The following is a 23,065-nucleotide window of genomic DNA, read 5'->3' as shown; positions in this document are numbered from 1 at the left end:
ATATATATATATATATATATATATATATCCGATGAATAGTGGTACCATTTGACAATTTGACAACATAAGTATACATCTGAAGAAAGAAAAAAAGGATATGGTGAATGGTGAAAGTTTTAATTCATACATGATTGTTTACTATTTGTTATAATTATACAACATGTTTATGTCTTTATAATTGTAAGGGTGGTTTTTGGTTAAAATACTCTTGGTTCAAGCCATTTTCATTAAAACTCTTCTTCCTACATCAATTCTCCTTCAAATAATAATAAATAAAATAATTAATATAAAATAATATTTCCTCTCTTCTTCTTGATGGATGAAAAACAAAAATAATAGAATTTCTTTTTTATTTCTTTCTGCAATTAATTTTCTTCAATTGGAAATCCCAATTTATGTGAATTATAACAAAAAATGAGAGATGTGTTTGTATTAATGTTGCTCATATAATTAATTTAGTGTGATAATAGGTCAATTAATCTCAAGCGATTTAAAAAAAAAAAATAGGGTGAGAGTATGCCATTGGTTGGCACATGGCAGTGTAGCCACGGGTAGAAATGTGTAAGCATTCATGCCAACCCTAATTAGGCTAACTAATCTCTGTTGAGTAAGTTTATTCTAATTTTTCCCACAATATGTATATGTATATGTGAATAAATTACATATGAAGAGGTTGGTGTGGTAGAACAACTGTTAATGCAATAGCTATGTTGGAATCTTTGACACAAGCTGCATTTCAATGTGATGACAAAAGTGATGAAAGCAGAACAGAAGGGACCTAATTAAACTAATTCAAGTGTAGTTGTGAAGCCTTGTTTAAGGTGGTTTTTTTTGTTAAAATAATGTTAGCTCAAGCCTTTTCATTAAAGTTCCCTTTTTTTTTACTTAAAGAATTGCGAAGTATCAAATTTTTAGTATGATTTCAATGCATTTTTGGTTCATTTGTTTTCAAGTTGTTGCTAGGACGTAACAAGACGACTTGAAAAGCTACAATCTAAGACATTTAATTCGTTGTTGTGTATCATAATTTGATGGGATATTGTTGCTATGCAATTTTAATTAGATGTCAGTTTACATAACTAGTCGTCTATAAACTTAGAAATTAATGGGAAAACTATCCTATAGTGGATGGTTAAGTAATTTAGTGGAAAGAAAGAATTTAGAAAGAGTAGAACGTTAGTAGTAATAATGGCAGAACAAATATAATTTAATGTATGAAACTATGACAAATCTATGCCAATTGTGCATGCAATTGCAGTACAACAAGACAAATTAAGCAAATAGCATTTGTACAATTTCATAAATAGTGTCTCATTCTTAATCTAGTTTCATAAATAGTGTCTAGTTCTTGGTCCATTTTCATATATAGTGCCTAGTTCTTGGTCATATTTCATGAATAGTGTCTAGTTCTTGGTCCAGTTTCATAAATAATGTATAGTCATTGGTCCAGTTTCATAAATAACGTATCTTTCTTGGTCTAGTTTCATAAATAGTGTCACTTTCTTGATCCAGTTTTATAAATAATGTCTCTTTCTTGATCCAGTTTTTTAGTTCAGTTTTAGAAATAGTGCTTTCTCCGATTTCGATGTATCCCCTGAGCAATAACCATCTTCATGATGGTGGTGATACCCATTGTCACATTCTGGCCACGGGCCTCCACCACTTCTCGGGCTCGACTCCGCTGTAATACGATATTGTCCGCTTTGGGCCCCGACCATGCCCTCACGGTTTTGTTTCTAGGAACTCAGACGAGAACTTCACAGTGGGTCACCCATCCTGGGATAGCTCTCGCACGAACTCGCTTAACTTCGGAGTTCTTATGGAACTCGAAGCCAATGAGCTCCCAAAAGGCCTCGTGCTAGGTAGAAATGGGAATATATATATAAGGCTTAGAGAATTAACTCCCCTGGACGATGTGGGATGTTACAATCCACCCACCTTAGGGGCCCGACGTCCTCTTCGGCACACTTCAGGCCAAGGATTGGCTCTGATAACAAATTGTCACATCAGAGCCCGGGCTCCCATCACATCCCAAGCTTGACTCCGTCGTAGCACGATATTATCTGCTTTGGGCCCCGACTAGCCCTCACGATTTTGTTTCTAGAAACTCCCACGAGAACTTCCCAGTAGAGAATTAACTCCCCTGGACGATGTGGGATGTTACAATCCACCCACCTTAGGGGCCCGACGTCCTCTTCGACACACTTCAGGTCAAGGATTGGCTCTAATAACAAATTGTCACATCTGAGCCCGGGCTCCCATCACATCCCAAGCTCGACTCCGTCGTAGCACGATATTATCCGCTTTAGGCCCCGACTAGCCCTCACGATTCTGTTTCTAGAAACTCACACGAGAACTTCCCAGTAGGTCACCCATCCTGGGATTGCTCTCGCGCGAACTCACTTAACTTCGGAGTTCATATGGAACCAGAAGCCAGTGAGCTCCCAAAAGACCTCGTGCTAGGTAGAGATGGGAATATACATATAAAGCTTAAATGGTCCACTCTCATGGGCGATGTGGGATGTTACAATCCACCCCCTTAGGGGCCCAACGTCTTCGTTGACACACTTCTGGCCAGGGATTGGCTCTGATACTAAATTGTCACATCTCAGCCCAGGCCCTCACTATATCACGAGTTCGACCCCCCTGTAACACGATAACTTTGGGCCCTGACCATGCCCTCACGGTTTTGTTTCTAGGAACTCACACGAGAACTTCCTAATGGGTCACCCATCTTGGGATTGCTCTCACACGAACTCGCTTAACGTCGGAGTTCCTATGGAACCCGAAACCAGTGAGCTCCCAAAAGACCTTGTGCTAGGTAGAGATAGGAATATACATATAAGGCTTAGAGGATCCACTCCCCTAGGCGATGTGGGATGTTACAATCCACCCCCCTTAGAGGCCCGACGTCCTCGTCGGCACACTTCCGGCCAGGGATTAGCTCTGATACCAAATTGTCACATCCCAGCCCAGGCTCCCACCATATCCCGGGCTCGACTCTGTCGTAGCATGATATTGTCTGCTTTGGGCCCCAACCAACCCTCACGGTTTTGTTTCTAGGAACTCACATAAGAACTTCCTAGTAGGACACCCATCTTAGGATTGCTCTCGTGCTAACTCACTTAACTTTGAAGTTCCTATGGAACCTGATGCTAGTGAGCTCCAAAAAGGTCTCGTACTAGGTAAAGATGGGAATATACATATAAGGCTTAAAGGATCAATTCCCCTGGGCGATGTGGGATGTTACAATCCATCCCTTTAGGGGCCCGATGTCCTCGTCGGCACACTTTCGGCCAATGATTGGCTCTGATACTAAATTGTCACATCCCGGCCCGGGTCCCTACCACATCCCAGGCTCCACTCCGCCGTAGCACGATATTGTCCACTTTGGGCCCCGACCATGCCCTCACGATTTTGTTTTTGGGAACTCACACGAGAACTTCATAGTGGGTCACCCATCATAAGATTGCTCTCGCGTGAACTCGCTTAACTTCAGAGTTCCTATGGAACCCGAAGCCAGTGAGCTCCCAAAAGGCCTCGTGCTAGGTAGAGATGGAAATATACATATATGGCTTAGAGGATCCACTCCCTTGGGCGATGTGGGATATTATAATCCACCCCCCTTAGGGGCCCAACGTCCTCGTCGACACACTTTCGGCCATGGATTGGCTCTGATACTAAATTATCACATCCTTGCCCGGGCCCTCACCACATCACAGGCTCGACTCCGCCGTAACACGATATTGTCCGTTTTGAGCCTCAACCATATCCTCACGATTTTGTTTTTTGGGAACCTACACGAGAACTTCTAGTAGGTCACCTATCTTGGGATTGGTCTTATGCGAACTCGCTTAACTTCGGAGTTCCTATGGAACCCGAAGCCAATGAGTTCCTAAAAAGCCTCGTGCTAGGTAGATATGGGAATATACATATAAGGTTTAGAGGATCCACTCTCCTATGCGATGTAGGATGTTACAATCCACCCCCTTAGGGGCCCAACCTCTTCGTCGACACACTTTCTGCTAGGGATTGGCTCTAATACCAAATTGTCACATCCCGGTCCAGGCCCCCACCAATCCCAGGCTCGACTTCGCCGTAGAACGATATTGTTCGTTTTTTGCCCCGACCACGGCCTCACGATTTTGTTTCTGGGAACTCACACGAGAACTTCTCAGTGGGTCACCCATCCTAGGATTGCTCTCGCGTGAACTCGCTTAACTTCAGAGTTCCTATGGAACTTGAAGCCAGTGAGCTCCCAAAAGGCCTCGTGCTAGGTAGAGATGGAAATATACATATATGGCTTAGAGGATCCACTCCCTTGGGCGATGTGGGATATTATAATCCACCCCCCTTAGGGGCCCAACGTCCTCGTCGACACACTTTCAGCCATGGATTAGCTTTGATACTAAATTGTCACATCCTTGCCCGGGCCCTCACCACATCACGGGCTCGACTCCGTCGTAGCACGATATTGTCCGTTTTGGGCCTCAACCATGTCCTCATAATTTTGTTTTTGGGAACCTACACGAGAACTTCCAGTAAGTCACCCATCTTGGGATTGGTCTCACACGAACTCGCTTAACTTTGGAGTTCCCATGGAACCCGAAGCCAATGAGTTCCCAAAAGGCCTCGTGCTAAGTAGATATAGGAATGTACATATAAGGCATAAAGGATCCACTCCCTTGGACGATGTAGGATGTTACAATCCACCCCCTTAGGGGCCCGACCTCCTCGTCGGCACACTTCCTGCTAAGGATTGGCTCTAATACCAAATTGTCACATCCCAGTCCAGGCCCCCACCACATCCCGGGCTCGACTCTACCGTAGCACGATATTGTTAGCTTTTGGCCTCGACCATGCCTTCACAGTTTTGTTTCTAGAAACTCACATGAGAACTTCCCAATGGGTCACCCATTCTGGGATTGCTCTCGCGCGAACTCGCTTAACTTCGGAGTTCCTATGGAACCCGAAGCCAGTGAGCTCCCAAAAGACCTCATGCTAGGTAGATATGGGAATATACATATAAGGCTTAGAGAATCCACTCCTTTGGGCAATGTGGGATGTTACAATCCACCCATTTAGGGGCCCGACGTCCTCGTCAGCGTACTTCCGACTAGGGATTGTCACATCCCGGCCCGGGCCCCCACCACATCCCGTGCTCGACTCCATCGTAGCTCGATATTGTCCGCTTTAGGCCCCGACCATGCCTTCATGGTTTTGTTTCTAGTAACTCAAGCGAGAACTTCATGTAGGTCACCCATCCTAGGATTGCTCTCGCGTGAACTCGCTTAACTTCGAAGTTTCTATGGAACCCGAAGCCAGTAAGCTCCCAAAAGGCCTCATGCTAGGTAGAGATGAGAATATACATATAAGGCTTAAAGGATCTATTCCCTCGGGCGATGTGGGATGTTACACCCATGCCCATGGCCTTCTTCATGAAATACCTAGTCATTCCTCCCTTCTTTTCCACTTTCTTTTCATGAGATACCCAAATCAAACTGAACCCTTGGTATTTCTAATCAATATTACACAACAGATTGATTTCGTGATAGATAAGGGAATGGCTTCTTTGAAGGCTTCATGCACCATGCCAGTCTAAAATGATCGGTGATAGCTACTATCATATTGCAGATATTATCTCTTATCTCGTAAATGCGAGCTCTGTACTCACCTCATAAACCCAGCGCTCAATAGCAGCCTCTATGCATTTTATTACTCTTTCATTCTCACTCTCAGTACACAAGGCATCCCTGTCGCTGTATTGAGTGAAATAATCCTATGAAAAGAACATTCGTTAGTTAATTAGTCTCCATTAACAAGTTTAAACTACATTGTGATCAATTTATAAACAAAATGCAAAGAAAATTTTAGAATCTCACCCAAGTGACTGCTTGGTATGCTTCGCCACTTCTAATCGAAACTCTAAACGACCAAAATGAGATGCAGAGACTCACTTAATGACCCCAATCAAATAGCTTAGATGAGTAATTTTACTTTCTCAATATTTGTTTGCCAAGGGAATTTAAGAATCCTTACAAAAGGTGCTATAATCAAGCATCATGTTTTTTAGAACCCTAAAAAATGCCATTCGAATTAAAATCTTAAATACTCATTCCCAATTTATTAACATTACAAGAAATGGCGTTTTTTCTCTTCTCTGTCTTGCTCTCAAATTTGTTTAGAACCCAAATCATATATCAAATTTACACATCAAATTTGAAGCCCAAAATCATATTAGAAATCTTGTGATGAAATCTGAATGTTGAGACAAAATCGGCTCTTTTGAGAATGCCAAAGACATGTTTGATGAAAATCCCCAAAGGACTATCTACACACAAATAACCCAAATGCTCCAAATGCTTATTGGCGTTATACCAACAGTTATGGTAACTCTGGTATATGTATGGTGGTGGCTGTAGATTTATGTCCACAACTCATTCTTCTAGGATTGAATGCTCATGTGGAGACATTATGAAGGTCAAGCCTTTCTACACGATGTTTAATGCTAATTTACAGGGTAGGAAGGTTTCTTTCTTTAGATTGGCTGATATTAAAGATCGTGTCAAATGGATTACCGACTCTAGAACTCGTATGTTGGATCCCTTTTTAAAAATGAGGTATAATTGATGAAGGTGAAGAAAATTTCATTTGCATTGAAAGAGTGTGCCCTTTACGTGAATATTTGGCAGGAAGAAACCTCTATAAAACAAATAATCCTTACGCCTTTAATTCTATATTTATAATTGTGGTAAAGACTTTACTAAAAATGGTCTCTGTCTTTTAAGCTACTAGTGGCCATTTTAACATTGACTTGGAAAATTTATTTTGGACAGGAGCACTGTAATGGTTATATACCGTAAAGTGACAGTGGTTTAGGTGATGATGTTGATATAGTTGGTTAATAGATGGTGCTCAAGAGACTGTTTAAAGGGGCACTTCCTTCTCTATAAATAACATATCAATTTTATCAATTTTACATCTGATACAGGGGCTGATGAAGTAAAACATGAATTTTCTAAGAGCAATAAAAGCGATCTAACAAAACTCTAGATTGAAACTCTAATTTGAATATAATCAAAACCTGAACAAAATTCGAAATTCAACTCCAACTTCCTTGGCATCATTGTTTTTTTCAGCAACAATCTTTGACATTCTAAACTACTAAAAATGAATGCAAATTTACCCAATCAGAATCCGAAGCAAATCGATTGAACAACGTAAACATTTGTGGACATGAAATGATGGTTGGGCTTGAGGTAGCAAGTGATGGCTTATATTGAGTTTTCTATTATTCCATTGTCAGCAGCACCTAGTAAAAATCTAGACAGATGATAGACCAATGACCTTCAAATTTAAAATAATACAAACCCATCATTTCCAACTAAATCAAATTCACTGCAACAAATTTAGTACTATCGTTACATGTAGGGTAAAAAAACTGAAGTTGAACCAACCAATGAAGCCCCTTTCTTTTCAATTCTTAATGCACACCATAATTTAGGGTTTTTTTTTATTGTTTTCTTTTTCTCTTTTCACCTATGCTAATTTATTTGTTTTTGTTTTTGGAAAACAGATCTCAATAAGCGTTTCTAGGCTGGGCACATTCTTTCTCATAACGGCCCAATGAGCCCTGCCCAAAGTCTCCTCAAACTATGGGTTTTATCCTATCTTGGATTTTTACTATGGTGAGGTTTTTGAGTTTTAACTTTTATGCACTCCTTAAGTTTGTTTTGAGACTCATATTCGCTCATTTTGCCAACTAGACGAGACAACTTTATCAACTGCTTATACATCATCCATCAAGATTTGATGGGACAACCACTTGAGCATTTATACACTCAAGAGTGTTGTGACATAAATAGTACATGTGTGATTGTATAAATCCTTAGTAACATTGTTTTACTCTTTATGTTGAGGCAGAGCCCTTAAAAGGAAAGGATCCCCAACTTTTTTTTTTTTTTAAATGAGGATTAATCGTGGGCCCACTCCACATTGAACTTCAACAATCTGAACTATCCATTTTTTAAGTTGCACATTAAAGATCATCTTTGCAGATTATTAACCAAATCGGAAATATTTGAGGCGTGTAATTTAATTTAAAGAAATTGACGAACACTATATTTTAAGAAAAAATGAAATTTTATCGTGACAATTAAATAGGACAAATGGTTTAAGAAGGAATTGAATTCTTTCAAAGATATCTTTATCAAGATATACAGAATAAATTGTTCAAATCATTAAAGTTTGAGGTGGAGTTGGTCCCACGACTGATCCCCATTAAAAAAAAACAAATTGTGATCCATTCCCTTGAAGGTTCTATATGTTAGTGACTCTTTTCCAATAGAAATTGCATTACCTAGGGAGCAATGTTCTCTCTCCTCATAATGTACCATAAATAAAGTCATAAGCAATGGAAGATACGCATCCTAAAAATTTCTTAATTCTCTCTCTCTTTGACACACCCTTTCACAAAAATAGGCCACAACAATCATATGTATCATGTTTTCTTTTAATACTTAATATTGAGGGATATAAGAGGTAAATTATTGAAATTGAGTATAAAAGATTTGTTTTTAATTTTTAATTTTTAACAAATGATGTTAGAAAGGGTAGGCTAAGCTTTATAATGGTCAAATTTGTTTTTAGTGATAATCGAATTTAAAATCTCTAATTTACTAATCAAGAGTATGAAAGTTTAATAATTATAAAAATAAAATTTAATGATTTAAACACTTACATCACCCTTGTCAAAAAAAAAAAAAAAAAAACACTTACATCACCTAATATTAGGATTTATGACATAAACTTTAATTTAACTGCCACGTAGCATGGAAATTGAACTTAAATTATCAAATGAGAAATATTAACATCTAGAGAGAGAAAGTTGAAACAACGCAAGCATTTATATAACCTTTTTAGAGAGAGAAAGGGCAGCGATTGGTGGAGAGAGTTTGATATGTTTTTAGTGTTTGTTTGGGGCTTGGAGATTGTCTCCGTCCCGTTTCTCTCTGTTCCTCCCCCTCGAAAACCCTTTCCTTATTCTTCCCTCCGCTAGAGAGAGAAAGATAAAACCTAGAAATTATTTTCTGGAGGAAATTTGGCGGAAATTTCCAGGAGCTGAGGATCCGAGCTAGGGTTTCGGGTGTGAATATCCGGGTTTTTCTGGGTGCAAGGTGATGTTGGGATTGCGGTAACTGGATCGAAATGTTGGTTAGGAATGCAAATTTGTTGGAATTCTAGTTCCGATCTTGAAATTACGGCGCGAATCGAAGGCTCGAAGCAATGGATGTGGACTCATCGTCGATGGTGCCGGACACTGATCACGATCCGGCAGTGCCAAACCACAGTACGACGTCGTCTCAGGCCGCAGTAGAAGGGGAACAACAGCTTGGCGAGCAGGCGCAACCGGGAACTGGATCTCCTCCGCAGCAGCCTCAGACAGCGGCTGCTCCACAGGCACCACAGACTCCGGTGGCGGGACCGCGGCACGCCCCAACGTACTCGGTGGTCAATGCAATTTTAGAGAAAAAAGAGGATGGTCCAGGGCCAAGATGTGGCCACACGTTGACTGCGGTGGCGGCTGTGGGCGAGGAGGGCACGCCGGGCTACTTTGGCCCCAGGTTGATTTTATTTGGTGGTGCCACAGCTCTTGAGGGCAATTCGGCGGCTTCAGGGACTCCATCATCAGCTGGAAGTGCCGGCATAAGTATGTTATTTTCTTTGTTTACTTGGGTAGCTTCGTCATTTGAGCTCCTATGATAAGCCTAGCTGCATGGAAGCCCTAATAGTAATGGTTCTGTAATGATAAGTACTTTATCAACCTAGCTTTGTTAGTTTCAGATTGCTGTTTTTCGTTCTTCTTTGATGTTTACGTTTATTGTGTGGTTATAAAATGCTGTGGGGTAGAATTCAAAGTTGTAGTTGGTTAAATTTTCTGTGAAAAGACCTTGTTATGTTCAGGTTCTTTAATCTCAGGTTGTCTTTATGTGTCTGCTTCCATATTGTTAATGATACAAGCACTGTCATCCGATCCAGGAAACAAAAAACTACTTGTAATTAAAGTGAAATATCGGTCTTGGGCTGATTTGATGCTACAGCGATTCAAGTTGTTAGTTATTATCTTGATAAGAGTTTTAGAATGCTTTGTTGTTTCAAGCCTCTCATTTCTCTTTGCCCTGCTCTTGTTCATTCTTGATAAATTGCTTTTGTGTGATACAAATTTGCCAGTTATTTATTGCCAGTGATTTGAGTGGTGTGGTAGTTTTGTTGTAGCCCAACAAATATGCATGTATTTTTTTTCTTTCAGTTATTGTTGTGGTTTCACAAACTTACTCTCTTTTGAACTAAAAGTGATCAAGTGGCATCTATCTAATGCCATTGGAGCTTGAAATCTCTGTGTTTATTGTTTTCAAATCGCGTCTAAATCCCTGTCTCCTAATGGTTATTTTTTAGCATCCATAGTTTCTGCTTTGAGCTTCTAGGGTTCAGCTAGCATTTATGTATGGTGTGAAGGTGCTGAGCCATTTAAGTTGTTGTTCTTTCTGTTATATTCAACGGTCCAAATAATCATGAGGCCTAACCTAATCCACATCTTGATTAATTCTTTGCTTGTAATGAAGCTCATGAGAATAATCATTCATTTCATTTTAAATAATTTAATTTATGAAACTTGTTTGTTCTTAATTTCAGGACTTGCAGGTGCCACAGCGGACGTGCATTGTTATGACGTGCTAACAAATAAATGGTCTAGGTAAGCCTGGGAATGAATATCTTTTATCTTTTTAGCCATTGGCTGTCCATATTTTCTTATTTATCCTAAGTTTACTTTAGTGGGTACATTATTATGACGTGTATTGCAGGATCACACCCTTTGGAGAACCTCCCACCCCAAGGGCTGCACATGTAGCAACAGCTGTAGGAACTATGGTGGTTATTCAGGTCAGCACTCAATATTATATCTTACAAGTTATGGTTCCCAAGTCAATGCCGTGTTAGAATTTTTCTATACTTTTCATAATTACATTCCCACTGGAATCTTTCATATCAATACAGGGTGGAATTGGTCCTGCTGGTTTGTCTGCTGAGGATCTTCATGTTCTTGACCTCACACAGCAACGGCCTCGATGGCACAGGTTATACTTGAATTGTCTGCGTTCCTTTAAAAAATAAAATGTATTGTGTGATTTTTAACCAAGTGGAGCTAATTTAACTTTAGGGTTGTTGTTCAAGGCCCTGGACCTGGGCCACGCTATGGACATGTGATGGCATTAGTGGGGCAAAGATATCTTATGGCAATTGGTGGTAATGATGGTGAGTCACTTCAGGGTCTATCTTACTCTCTTTGACGCATTGAATTAAAGGGAAGAAAGGAACTTCATGCATAGATTTTTACAAATATTAAGAGAAGGGAATTGGTGTGTGGTTTTCAGGAAAACGGCCTTTAGCTGATGTTTGGGCTCTCGACACAGCTGCCAAACCTTATGAATGGCGTAAGTTGGAACCAGAGGGGGAGGGTCCACCACCATGCATGTAAATCTTTCATGCTCTCCCTCTTTAACACTCATGACACTCAAATTCTTATTATAACACATATACATGCACTTCTCACCATTTGGTATGTATGTAAAAGATCACATGCTTGGATATCAAAAATGAATGGATATCAAAAAATGAATATGTATTCTATAAGTTTTGGGTATTGGGTTCTTAAATTCTGTTCTCCCAATTTTTTAGTTGTTTTATATACCAATACACTTTACCATTAGAGGCATATATTTCTTTTAGTGTTTATGTTTGCATTGTATTTCTGAATTCTGTAATGTTTGGGTACTGATTTTAGATCCACTAGTGAGAGAATATGTAGAAATCGTTTTCAAATAAAAAGAGAATATGTAGAAATAGTTGTAGTGATGATATGACATTTGATACTCTTGGTTGACGGCAAGCTGGTTTTTCTTTTTTAATTCTTTTTCCTGCTAGACGTGATAATAACATCTTCAATTGAAGTTTAGTTTTGGGTGGACACCATGGGGTAAACTAACCTCCACGGGACCCTTGACAGTTGTCTTAAAGCAAGTGACCCTTAAAAGTGATGGTAAAAAAGGAATAAAAAAAAGAATAAATTTTGCTGTTGCTTCGGAGATCGTTACCTAGAAATTGCTGGTGATTGTCTCATTCTATGTACTTGGTGCATGTATTACTGTTCTTTCTATTTTTTTTTTCTGGGGCTGTATTGTATATCAGAACATGAAAAAGGGTTGTTAGCTTGCCTATCGTCTTCTTGTATTTTTCTTAGTTTAAGGCTGGTACTTTTAGTTAATGTTTATATCCCAAAAAAGGCTGTTACCCTTTAGTGTGCAGAAAGAATCTGTGCTTAACACTTTTCAGACATAGTGTGCAGTTTGTTGAACGAGCCTCATTTCTCCAATTTGTTACAGGTTTCATTTGGGATTTGATAATTTGATCATCTTGTTATGTGGAATAAGTTTTGTTTTAATCTGTAATCTACCACTGTGAATGTTTAGTATTTTTTTTTGAAGTTCTTCCCATCAGTCCCTTGGCCTTAATTTCAACCCTTTTTCGTTTTTCATTTTCTTGTCATGTCAATTTGTTATTGATCTAGAGGGGGAGGTCCCTTCTTAATTCTCTCTCTCTTTCCTTTTGGATATTTTATATACATGTAAATGTATTTGTCCTTATCCTTTAGATAACATATACTAAGGGTTTTATTATTGTGTATTATGAAATAGACTCAGATATTATGGCATCCAACTACATGTCTACTGAAACTGTACAGAATTCTACAGATTTATCTAATTTTGGATCCAATGTGGCATCTCTAAGGAAAAAGAAGTTAAATGTGATACAAAAATGGATAAGAGAGGAAGCTGTAGGGTGTTTTTGAGACTTTTCTTCTGGATGGTATATCTTTATGTATGGAAAGAATGTTCTGCTGTTGGTTGGTGGCATTAGAGGATGATGCATTTTATTACCATTCATTTGATGAAACCTTTAGAAAAAAGGAAGTTGGTTTCACCTAAGGCTTTCCCTTATAAAATTATTTGTTTGTCGGGGAAAATTCTCTACTATTCCAAGGTTAAAATTGAATAGGTGCATCCTTAGTGGTTCTTTTGCATTTCTTAGCATAAATACTGGTGGCACTAGTAATCAATAAAGATATTGAGAGTGAATAATTTATTCTTTAGAAGTTATGCATCTTTGACTTGCTATTGAGTTGCCCTGTTTAACTTTCAATTATATAGTCACCATGTTTTTTGTTGATGTTGTAAAGTCGATATCTTATCTTACTCTCGTGTATGACATGACCAGGTATGCAACTGCAAGTGCAAGGTCTGATGGTCTTCTTCTCCTTTGTGGAGGGAGGGATGCAAATAGTGTGGTGAGTCAAATAATGTAATTTTTTTAGTGGTTTGTTTTTATGGATGCATGATTGTGACAGTATGGCGCAAAACCAAGCACAGTGGTGTTCTAGTATTCATTCAGCTGACCCCACTTAGCGGGATAAGGCTTGGTGGTGGGTGGTTTTATGAATGTGACAATAGCATTTATGGTGATTTTAGTTTATTTTTATATTGATTGCTGGATGGCTCCAGATTGTATTTGCCCTTTGTCAAGCACATTCTGCAATGAACTGTGGAACAGTTACCCCTTCACTTCTATATCTAATATTTCTGAGAAATATGGTTTTGGTATATGTTAGAAAACTACTTAACTGAAAACAAAAGTACCCATAGCTTATTTGTGACAATAGCTTGTGGGGAGGACAGGGAGATGGGGTTACAGGGAGATGGGGTTATGAAGTTTGGGGCACATATTACTTGCTTCTATTTGTCTTTACAGTTTGTTTACGTAGCTTGTGTCTGAATGTTGTTGACTCCCCACCCTCTTCAAATTTTGCATAGCACATTAGTAACAGCTCTGTAATGATTGGTCGAATAAAAAAAAAGCAGCTTTTGTTATGGAATTCTGGGTTAGGTTTTCTTTTGGTTCTTCTGTTTGCAGCCATTGGCAAGTGCATATGGTCTTGCCAAACATAGGGATGGCCGTTGGGAATGGGCAATTGCTCCTGGTGTCTCTCCTTCTTCAAGATATCAACATGCAGCAGTGAGTTTTTGAATCCATTATGTTTTAATTTCTCTTTTACTTATTTGAATTTATTTTCTGAAAACTAGCATGTGTTATGATACTAGGTCTTTGTTAATGCACGTCTGCATGTTTCTGGAGGGGCCCTTGGTGGTGGCCGCATGGTTGAAGATTCATCAAGTGTTGCAGGTATTTATTTAGGTTTTTACAAGCATTGTGTGGAATGTACTTTCGCTCCCTCCCGCAATTTTTGGCATGGATGATCCTTGAAAGAAAATCTAGGAACTTGATGGTTCCAACCTTGAGTCACAGACCTAGAAACATGATGTCCATAAGTTTTCTCAAGTGAGCCTTGGCAGGTCTTGTGGGTTTTTTACCCTAGAATGGATAGGCATTTACTAAATTATTGTGACTTAATAACATGAAATCAAAATTTAGAGTAAAGATTACATGTGAGTGTGCAAACATATTCCTGTACTTTATAAAGTAAGATATATGGTTCAAATAATTTTTTTCTCAGAATTTAATTTAATTTCTGGACTCATCATTTAACTGGTTCTTCTTTTAAATACAATGAGAAATATGCTTTTGTATGATGTGATGGAGGTAAGCTGGTTGGATTTTTTTAATCTATCGGGGTTGGTGAAAGTTTACTGTTAGGTCATGTATACCGGGGATGCTTTTTGAGAGTTGTTGAATGGTTAACTTCTTCCAGTAGTTTCTGGTAGATGTATGTTAGTTTTTCTTCCTCTAGGATAACTACATTGTGCCTGATTCTTCTTGTATTATGCTTGAGCAGATGATGAGATCTTATGAACGTTTTTTGTATGTCTGAAGCAATTATTCAAATGAGAATTCTGTGGCTATTATTCCAGTTCTTAAAATAATTGATCCTCACCACATCATCGTGTAAAATTTGGGCAATTAACTGTGCTTCTTTGAGAAACAGATAAATTGGTAGCTTAAGTTTTGTTGTTATTTGTTGGTGTTAAACTATGTTTCCAAAAGGTTCTTCACCATAAGTGTTCTTACAAGTTTTTATGTTTCTTATGTGCAGTGTTGGATACTGCAGCAGGAGTTTGGTGTGATACAAAATCTGTGGTTACTAGTCCAAGGACAGGTAGATACAGTGCTGATGCAGCCGGTGGAGATGCTGCAGTTGAGCTGACAAGGCGTTGCAGACATGCAGCTGCAGCGGTTGGTGACTTGATCTTTATATATGGTGGTCTACGTGGAGGTAAGAAGTGAATGTATTATTTCAACAGTCACTCTGCAGTTGCTTCCTGTTTCAGTAATTCTAGGAAGTGTTTTCATTGAGCAGGTTATTGTAATTAATGCATTCACTTTCTGTTGATGGAGTGTAGGTTGCAAATCTCAAGCACTAAAATATTTTGCATCATGAATGGACATGCTTAGAGAATAATAGACATTTTGTGTTTCTTGAGGTTGACATTCAGTACATGGTTGTTTTTTCCGATACATTATGTGATTATTTCAAAGTTGAGGTTTCAATGATTGGCTCATTAATTAATTTAGTTTCAAAATCTTCATTTACGGGTTATATTTATCTTTTATTGGATGAGTAAAGTAGGATAAAACAGCAGGCAAGGATGCAGGTGCAGCAATTTTGTAATATATGGAGGACTTTAGGAGCTGTCATTTTGATGGTTTCTGAAAGCTTTTATATTATGAATTCTGGAGTTCCCTTACAATTTTACCTTTCTGAGCTAATAAAATCTCGCACTTTATAATTTCAAACATACTAATTGCTTTATTCTTTTATGCTATAGGAGTGTTGCTTGATGACCTACTTGTCGCGGAAGATTTGGCTGCTGCTGAAACAACAACAGCAGCTTCGCATGCTGCAGCGGCAGCTGCTCAATCTGTACAAGGTCGTTTACCTGGAAGGTATGAATTCATTGATGACAGAGAAAGACAGTTGACTGAAGCAGCTCCTGATGGTGCTATTGTGCTGGGAAATCCAGTTGCACCCCCAGTAAATGGTGACATGTATACTGATATAAGTACTGAAAATGCTTTGCTCCAGGGAACCCGGTAAGCTAGTTGTATGCACATTTTGATTGCAGGCTGTGAAGTCACTGAGTTGTACTTTTTATTGTTAAAAGGGATACTGAATTTTGATTGTTGTTTAGGAGATTGAGCAAAGGTGTAGAGTATTTAGTTGAAGCATCAGCAGCTGAAGCTGAGGCAATCAGTGCCACTTTGGCTGCTGCCAAGGCACGACAAGTTAATGGAGAAGTTGAACTCCCTGATAGAGATCGTGGTTCAGAGGCTACCCCCAGTGGGAAGCAGATATCTACCTTGATCAAGCCTGATTCTGCTGGGTCAAATAATATTCCATCAGCTGGAGTGCGACTGCATCACAGAGCTGTCAGTATTGAATTTTATGAGGCAACTCTAAACCTTTGTTGATATGTCCTTAATGTTTCTTACATGCTTTGCCAGGTCGTTGTAGCTGCAGAGACTGGTGGAGCTTTAGGTGGCATGGTGAGGCAACTTTCAATTGATCAATTTGAAAATGAAGGCAGGCGGGTTAGTTATGGGACTCCAGAGAGTGCAACTGCAGCAAGGAAATTGTTAGATCGACAGATGTCCATAAATAGCGTTCCCAAAAAGGTAGAAGACATTATGTGACAGTCTTGCCTACCTAAAATTGCCATATTTTCATCTGTACATCTTATAAAATCAAATGTCCTTTTGCTCAACTATTGATGGGTAAATTTTGCTAACTTCTTCCTTGTCCACTTGATTAATGCTATTTAGATGCTAGAAAATAGAAAGATAAAAACATAAAAGAACAAGTGTCTGACTGGTATCCTAAGTTGTATTCAATAGTGTGAATGCATTTTTGCGCTTGTCATCATTCTGGAAATGTAAGGTAGATGCATCTATGAGTTGGAATATCAAGCACGATACCGCAACCAACTACAGACTATTGGAGGCTACTTTAAAGTCATGTCCTTGCTCTCACATCTAAGTTTATCCGTATTATCCTGTGCCTGGTCTTTCACTTATGATAGATTAATAGGCTTATACATCCTCATCCTGACATAGTTGAATCATGAATCTTGTATCCAATTTCTTATCTTGTGCCATGGATACTTATTTTACCCATGCGCTGACTCCAACCCTTTGGTGTAGATAACCCAACACTTGGTATTACGAATGTCATCCTGCATATGTAACGTTTACATATAAAGTTTATTGTGTTTCATAATCAATAATTTTCCTCTTTTCTTTTCAGGTAGTGGCACATCTTTTAAAGCCTCGTGGGTGGAAGCCTCCGGTTCGCAGGCAATTTTTCTTAGATTGTAATGAAATAGCAGATCTTTGTGACAGCGCTGAGCGAATATTCTCTGGTGAACCAAGCGTCTTACAGCTTAGGGCGCCTATCAAGATATTTGGTGATTTACATGGGCAATTTGGTGACCTCATGCGCCTTTTTGACGAGTATGGTTCACCTTCAACGGCTGGAGATATCGCGTAAGTGGCTTTATTAATGCAACACTAAGCAACTAGGTTCATATGGTTTGATATTGAAATATTGAATTACGTATGCTAAGGGGCCCATCTGTGCACCCCATGATATTACGTTGATTGTTATATCTTAATGGTTTAACCATATAGTTTACCGTATTGTTTTGTGGAGAATTATTAAAGCCCAATATTTTACCTAATGAATGCTTCTTGCATTTGGGTTCGCGAAATAGAATCCGTACACATACTTGTGTATAAAGATTATGAGATTGTAGGAATATGGGATTCCTGCTATTTCTTTATATACAACCAACCTTAGTACTTCAGAGCTAAACATTACAGAAAACATCTTTTTTGTGTTCTTTTGGTTTCCTAGCACAACTCAGAATTGTCTACACTAGAATGTCCGAGACTAGAAAAAGTTTATGCAAGGACTAATCCTAACACACTTGAATACGGAGAATTCCTAAGATGACAGCATGGCAACAAATAAGACATGCATAAATTTCCAGTACAGTCTTAGTGTGAATTTCTTTTTTTGGCTTTTAGAAGGAAGGAACATTAATTAAATGAAGTCTGACTTTTGCATTTGTAATACAAGGTGGATTCTATCGGTGATTATGTAAATTGTTTCATGCTCCATCTTGTATATGCTTGGTTTATTTATTTTGGTTACATTTTGTTGTAAGTTTTTCCCGTTCAGTATTCACGTAAAATTAAGGTTGTGACCTTTGTATATCTTGTATAATATACTTATAAATATTTCATTTTATTACTATTTCTTTGCCTAAATAATTCAACTCATTCTTAGTGTGTTTTTATTTTTTTATTTTTTGGAAACTAGTGTGTTATCCTTTTGACAAGTCCACAATACAAAACTTTATGTTTCTTACATCTATGCTGATTTTATATGAACAAAAATCAGATATATCGACTATCTCTTCTTAGGGGATTATGTTGACCGGGGTCAACATAGCTTGGAAACGATTACTCTTCTGCTTGCTTTGAAGGTACATTTGGCTGTGCTTTTATTCTGTTTCAGTTGTCTTCTCACTCGATGCTTATAGCTCTCAGTGATTGCTGTATGAGTATTTCTATGATAATGCAATGTTCTTGAAAAAAATGTCAATATTGCAGGTTGAGTATCCCCATAATGTACATTTAATCCGTGGAAACCATGAAGCTGCAGATATAAATGCTCTATTTGGCTTTCGGATTGAATGCATTGAGCGAATGGTACTGTATTATAACCATATGTCATATCTGTATCTTTTATTTGTAATCTCTGGTGGTCACTGACTGAATGACTTGCTGAGCAGGGTGAGAGAGATGGAATTTGGGCATGGCATCGAATAAACCGTTTGTTTAATTGGCTTCCACTGGCAGCTCTTATTGAAAAGAAAATCATCTGTATGCATGGCGGTATTGGTCGGTCTATAAATCATGTTGAGCAGATTGAGAATCTCCAGCGTCCTATTACAATGGAAGCTGGCTCCATTGTGCTTATGGATTTGTTATGGTCAGTGCATGTGTATATTGGTACATTTTATAATTATTTTTATTTTAATTGGTCAATGACGCCATATGGTTCTCTCTAGGTCTGACCCAACAGAAAATGACAGTGTGGAAGGTTTACGACCAAATGCTAGAGGTCCTGGGCTGGTTACATTTGGGGTAAGTAATTTTTAATTGTTTTCTTCCTTTATTTCACATTGCCTATAATGTTATAGAGATCAGTAGGTATCTAAATTAGTACATTTGTCATCAAGAAGTCTGGATGTGTCACCAATAATGGGTACATTCGCTGACAAAACATGCTGGACATGTTATTGATGCATTTTCGTCAATATCGATGAATATCCGTCCTTTAATATAGAATGGACGTCCTGCAAAAAGATTACTAACTGACATTTTTTAGGAAATTCTTTTGTTAATACTGTATAGTGCTATCTTTAAGCAAAGTTAAGAGTCCAAATGGGATGTGGAATATCATACATGGATGCAATTAAGATGATTTACCAACAAAGTTGCATTTGTAGCATGTTAAGGGCCGCAGTCTGATAAAACCGGTTCCAAACACTGAGAGTGGGAAATATTTTATTCCATTTGTTTCTAAAAGTTTCCATTCCAAGGTGTATGGTACTCTACAATTTCATGGCACAAAACAAACAGAACCTTGAAGCAATGGAATTGGTATTTTCTATATACTTGTCTTGGAAATGGTTCAATGTGACGGTCTGCATTGAGCATGGAGTTGAATATTAATTGTTCTGTAATTCATCTTGCTTGATGTCCACTGAGGCTTGTCCGGTTTATGTTACTTCCACGAGTTTTTATGTTGTAAAGTATCGGGATCGTAAAATGGTACAACTTTAATTGGTATTTTTTTTTAATATGTTTGTGTTGTATGCCATCTAAAGTGTTTTGACATTGCAGCCTGATCGTGTCATGGAATTCTGCAATAACAATGATCTTCAGTTGATTGTGCGTGCACATGAATGTGTAATGGATGGATTTGAGCGTTTTGCCCAGGGGCATCTGATTACACTTTTCTCTGCTACCAATTATTGTGGTATGTACTTGTCCCCTTTTCTATTTATGGAGCTTTGAGTGCTTCAATAGACATCTCAGGTTTGGCCCTTACCACTGTCAGCCAAACATCTCATGTTTACTCTTATACTCTCAACAGGTACGGCCAATAATGCCGGGGCAATCCTAGTCTTGGGTAGGGATCTTGTTGTGGTTCCGAAACTCATTCATCCTTTACCACCAGCAATTTCATCACCAGAAACTTCACCGGAACGCCATATTGAAGATACATGGATGCAGGTACTGATGTTTATTTCTCACTTCATGTTTAAATTTATGGTTATAACTTGTAACTCAAATGGGAGATGTATGTATGTGCATACTCTTACTGGAGAGATTTTGCTACCCCTTCCCCATCGGGATGTGTTGTCATTGTTTTGATAATAATCTTTATTTGAATTGGCTTGTTATGAAACCAGGAGTTGAATGCAAACAGACCTCCAACACCAACTAGAGGCCGTCCCCAAGGAGCTAATGATCGGGGTTCCCTTGCTTGGATATAGTTGATTATTCTGAATTGCTTCGTCATATTCATTCTGGCCTCGTTCTTCCTGATGGGATTTCTAGTGCTGTATAGAGCATGATGTCAAATACAAGAAGTTCCCCCGTTCTTCCACATGGGGTTTCCCATGGTGTATAGAGCACGATGCCATATACAAGAAGTTCCAAAACTTGTGATCTATTTTCCAGGTAACAAGTTTGAAGGCATTCTGAAATTTTGGTTTACTTTACACAATTGGTAGGCCATGAGATGATGAGAAGACACAAAGTCGAAGAAGTAGGTTGTGGTTGGCGGGTAGGTTTCACTTTGTATGATGTGCTAAAATGTTGGAGTTTGGGTCAACCCGCCCTTTGTAAATTGAGCTACAGGCAGGTAGAAGTCAGTATTCGTTCTTCCCGTGGATTGGTAGTGCCGAGTATTCTTCTGATTAGTTGATATATTGTTTATTCCTCGTTTTAGGCATATTAATTTCCCCTTGAAGAGGACAGGGGGTCAATTTGTGGTGGTGAGATATATAAAATTTTTAGAATCTTTGTGAGCGTCCGTCCGTCGGTCCGTGATTGTATCATAGAGGTATTGCTTTGTGTAATATTTCATCTTTGTTTTGTACCATGTAACATTGTGTGAAGATAAGTAACCGTTTTTTGATCCGACACATCCGTTTATTAAGTTTTCGTCGTAGAATGTTGTGCATCTTTATGCTGAAAGGAACTAAACCTCTTGCTCTTGGATGTTGTATCTTTGTGGTTTATTTTCCCGACGATCACCAAGTGCAGTCGCATGAATTCTAGAATACCATTATGTTAGGTTTTGCATCAAGTCTTCTATTAGTTTCAAGTACTCCATATCTTTTCTTATAGTTTCTTTACAATTCTTAGGTTTTCCCCTTGCATCTTGTGCCTTGAGTCTCCATCTCGTAATAGCATCTGTAGGTCTTCGGTTCACGTGTTCAAACTAGTTTAACCAAATTTCTCTCATCTTATCTTCAATTAAGGCAACTTCTACTTTACCTCAGATATTCTTTATCCTTTTTTGTGTGCCTACACATCCAATGAAGCATTCTCATCTCTCATACACATTTTTTGCATGTGTTTGCTTTTTGACGACCCAACATTTTGTGCCATAAAGAATTGCTGGTCTTATTGTTGTTCTATAAAATTTTCTCTTAGAGTTTTAGTGGCATATGACGATCGCATGATACACTTGATACTCTCCCAGTGTTCTCAACGGTTATCTACCGAAATTGTTCACTCTTCAACAACTATCTGCCAAAAGCATATAATGTTTTATTGAGCAACTATCGAAGTTGTGCATACTTCTCAGTAGAGTCCAACCTAAGAGGACATAATAAATGAATAATGCAATTTTCTGCAGGTTTGCACCGATATATTTCACCTCTTCAGTAGAGTAGAGAACTAACGAAATATTGACAACTTTTCGATAGTCTTACCAAAAAAATTATCGGAATTTAGGGTTACACAAACAGTAAGACGTGGTTCAAACCAAGGAAGAAAATATCGGTAATATCGGAAATATCGGTAGTCCGAAAACACGGAAATATCGATGGAAATATCGGGATAATATCGATATCGATAAAAATTACATGGAAACCACGGAAATTGTAAGAAAAACTTGAAAATTTTTATTAAAACTTTGCAGGATGTTTATTTAGTCAATTATCTATTAGTTTATCACAAAAAATTGGAAGGAAATGCATTGCATGATGGATTTAACATTATCAAGTTGATTATATAGCGAACTGACAAATATTGTGAGTGTAGAAAATATGTAGTAATTAATGAAAGAAGTCTAAACACACCATAATCATTTATATATAATGAATTAGTACAATATTTTACACTTTATACATTGCATTTTTTATTCTTCTCTGACAGAATTTGGTCTTCGCGTGGAAAAGAAGATAAAGTAAGCAGATTTTTTGGTTCTTCTCTGACAGAAGATTTGGTTCTTCTTAGCAAAGTCACTTCCAAATCTTTCATACAAAACCGTGTGCCACAAACACACACCCTTAAAGTTTTTTTCTTACCATACACACACACACACACATAACCATACACACACACACACACACACACACACACACACACAAAACCATGGTTTCATACAAAACCGTGTGCCACACACACACACACCCTCAATGTTTTTTTTTTCTCTCGGATAACACACACACACACACACACACGCACACGCACACACAATCTCTCGATCCTTCTCCTTCATTCCACACACACACGCACACACACCCTCCCTCTCCTTGTTTCTTCTCCAGTTCTCCCCCCCATCTCTTTTCTACATCTCTCCTTCCCAGATGAGACAGACACACACACACCCCACTTCCCCGTGTTTCCC

General features: G+C 38.5%; 1 protein-coding gene across 2 annotated transcripts; it reads left to right on the top strand.

Moving 5' to 3' along the window:
- Nucleotides 1-8,871: 8,871 nt before the first annotated feature.
- LOC103425313 (serine/threonine-protein phosphatase BSL3-like) lies at nt 8,872-21,350 on the top strand. 2 transcript variants are annotated; one of them, XM_029099942.2, is made up of 21 exons: nt 8,872-9,709; nt 10,693-10,753; nt 10,863-10,941; nt 11,056-11,135; nt 11,219-11,313; nt 11,433-11,532; nt 13,333-13,402; nt 14,026-14,127; nt 14,214-14,295; nt 15,164-15,343; nt 15,897-16,161; nt 16,260-16,497; nt 16,573-16,743; nt 17,372-17,610; nt 18,530-18,614; nt 18,742-18,840; nt 18,924-19,123; nt 19,203-19,278; nt 20,041-20,176; nt 20,294-20,433; nt 20,613-21,350. In XM_029099942.2, the coding sequence occupies exons 1-21, from the start codon at nt 9,286-9,288 to the stop codon at nt 20,694-20,696; spliced, it is 3,006 nt and encodes a 1,001-aa protein (XP_028955775.2). In that variant the 5' UTR covers nt 8,872-9,285; the 3' UTR covers nt 20,697-21,350. The 2 variants fall into 2 exon arrangements, 1 of the variants encoding a protein (XP_028955775.2); XR_003772118.2 differs by having other exon boundaries at nt 8,876-9,709; nt 19,217-19,278.
- Nucleotides 21,351-23,065: the final 1,715 nt, after the last annotated feature.

The sequence above is a fragment of the Malus domestica genome, chromosome 03, assembly GCF_042453785.1.
Source record: "Malus domestica chromosome 03, GDT2T_hap1".
Taxonomy (NCBI): domain Eukaryota; kingdom Viridiplantae; phylum Streptophyta; class Magnoliopsida; order Rosales; family Rosaceae; genus Malus; species Malus domestica.
This window is presented reverse-complemented; position numbering and strand designations above follow the sequence as displayed.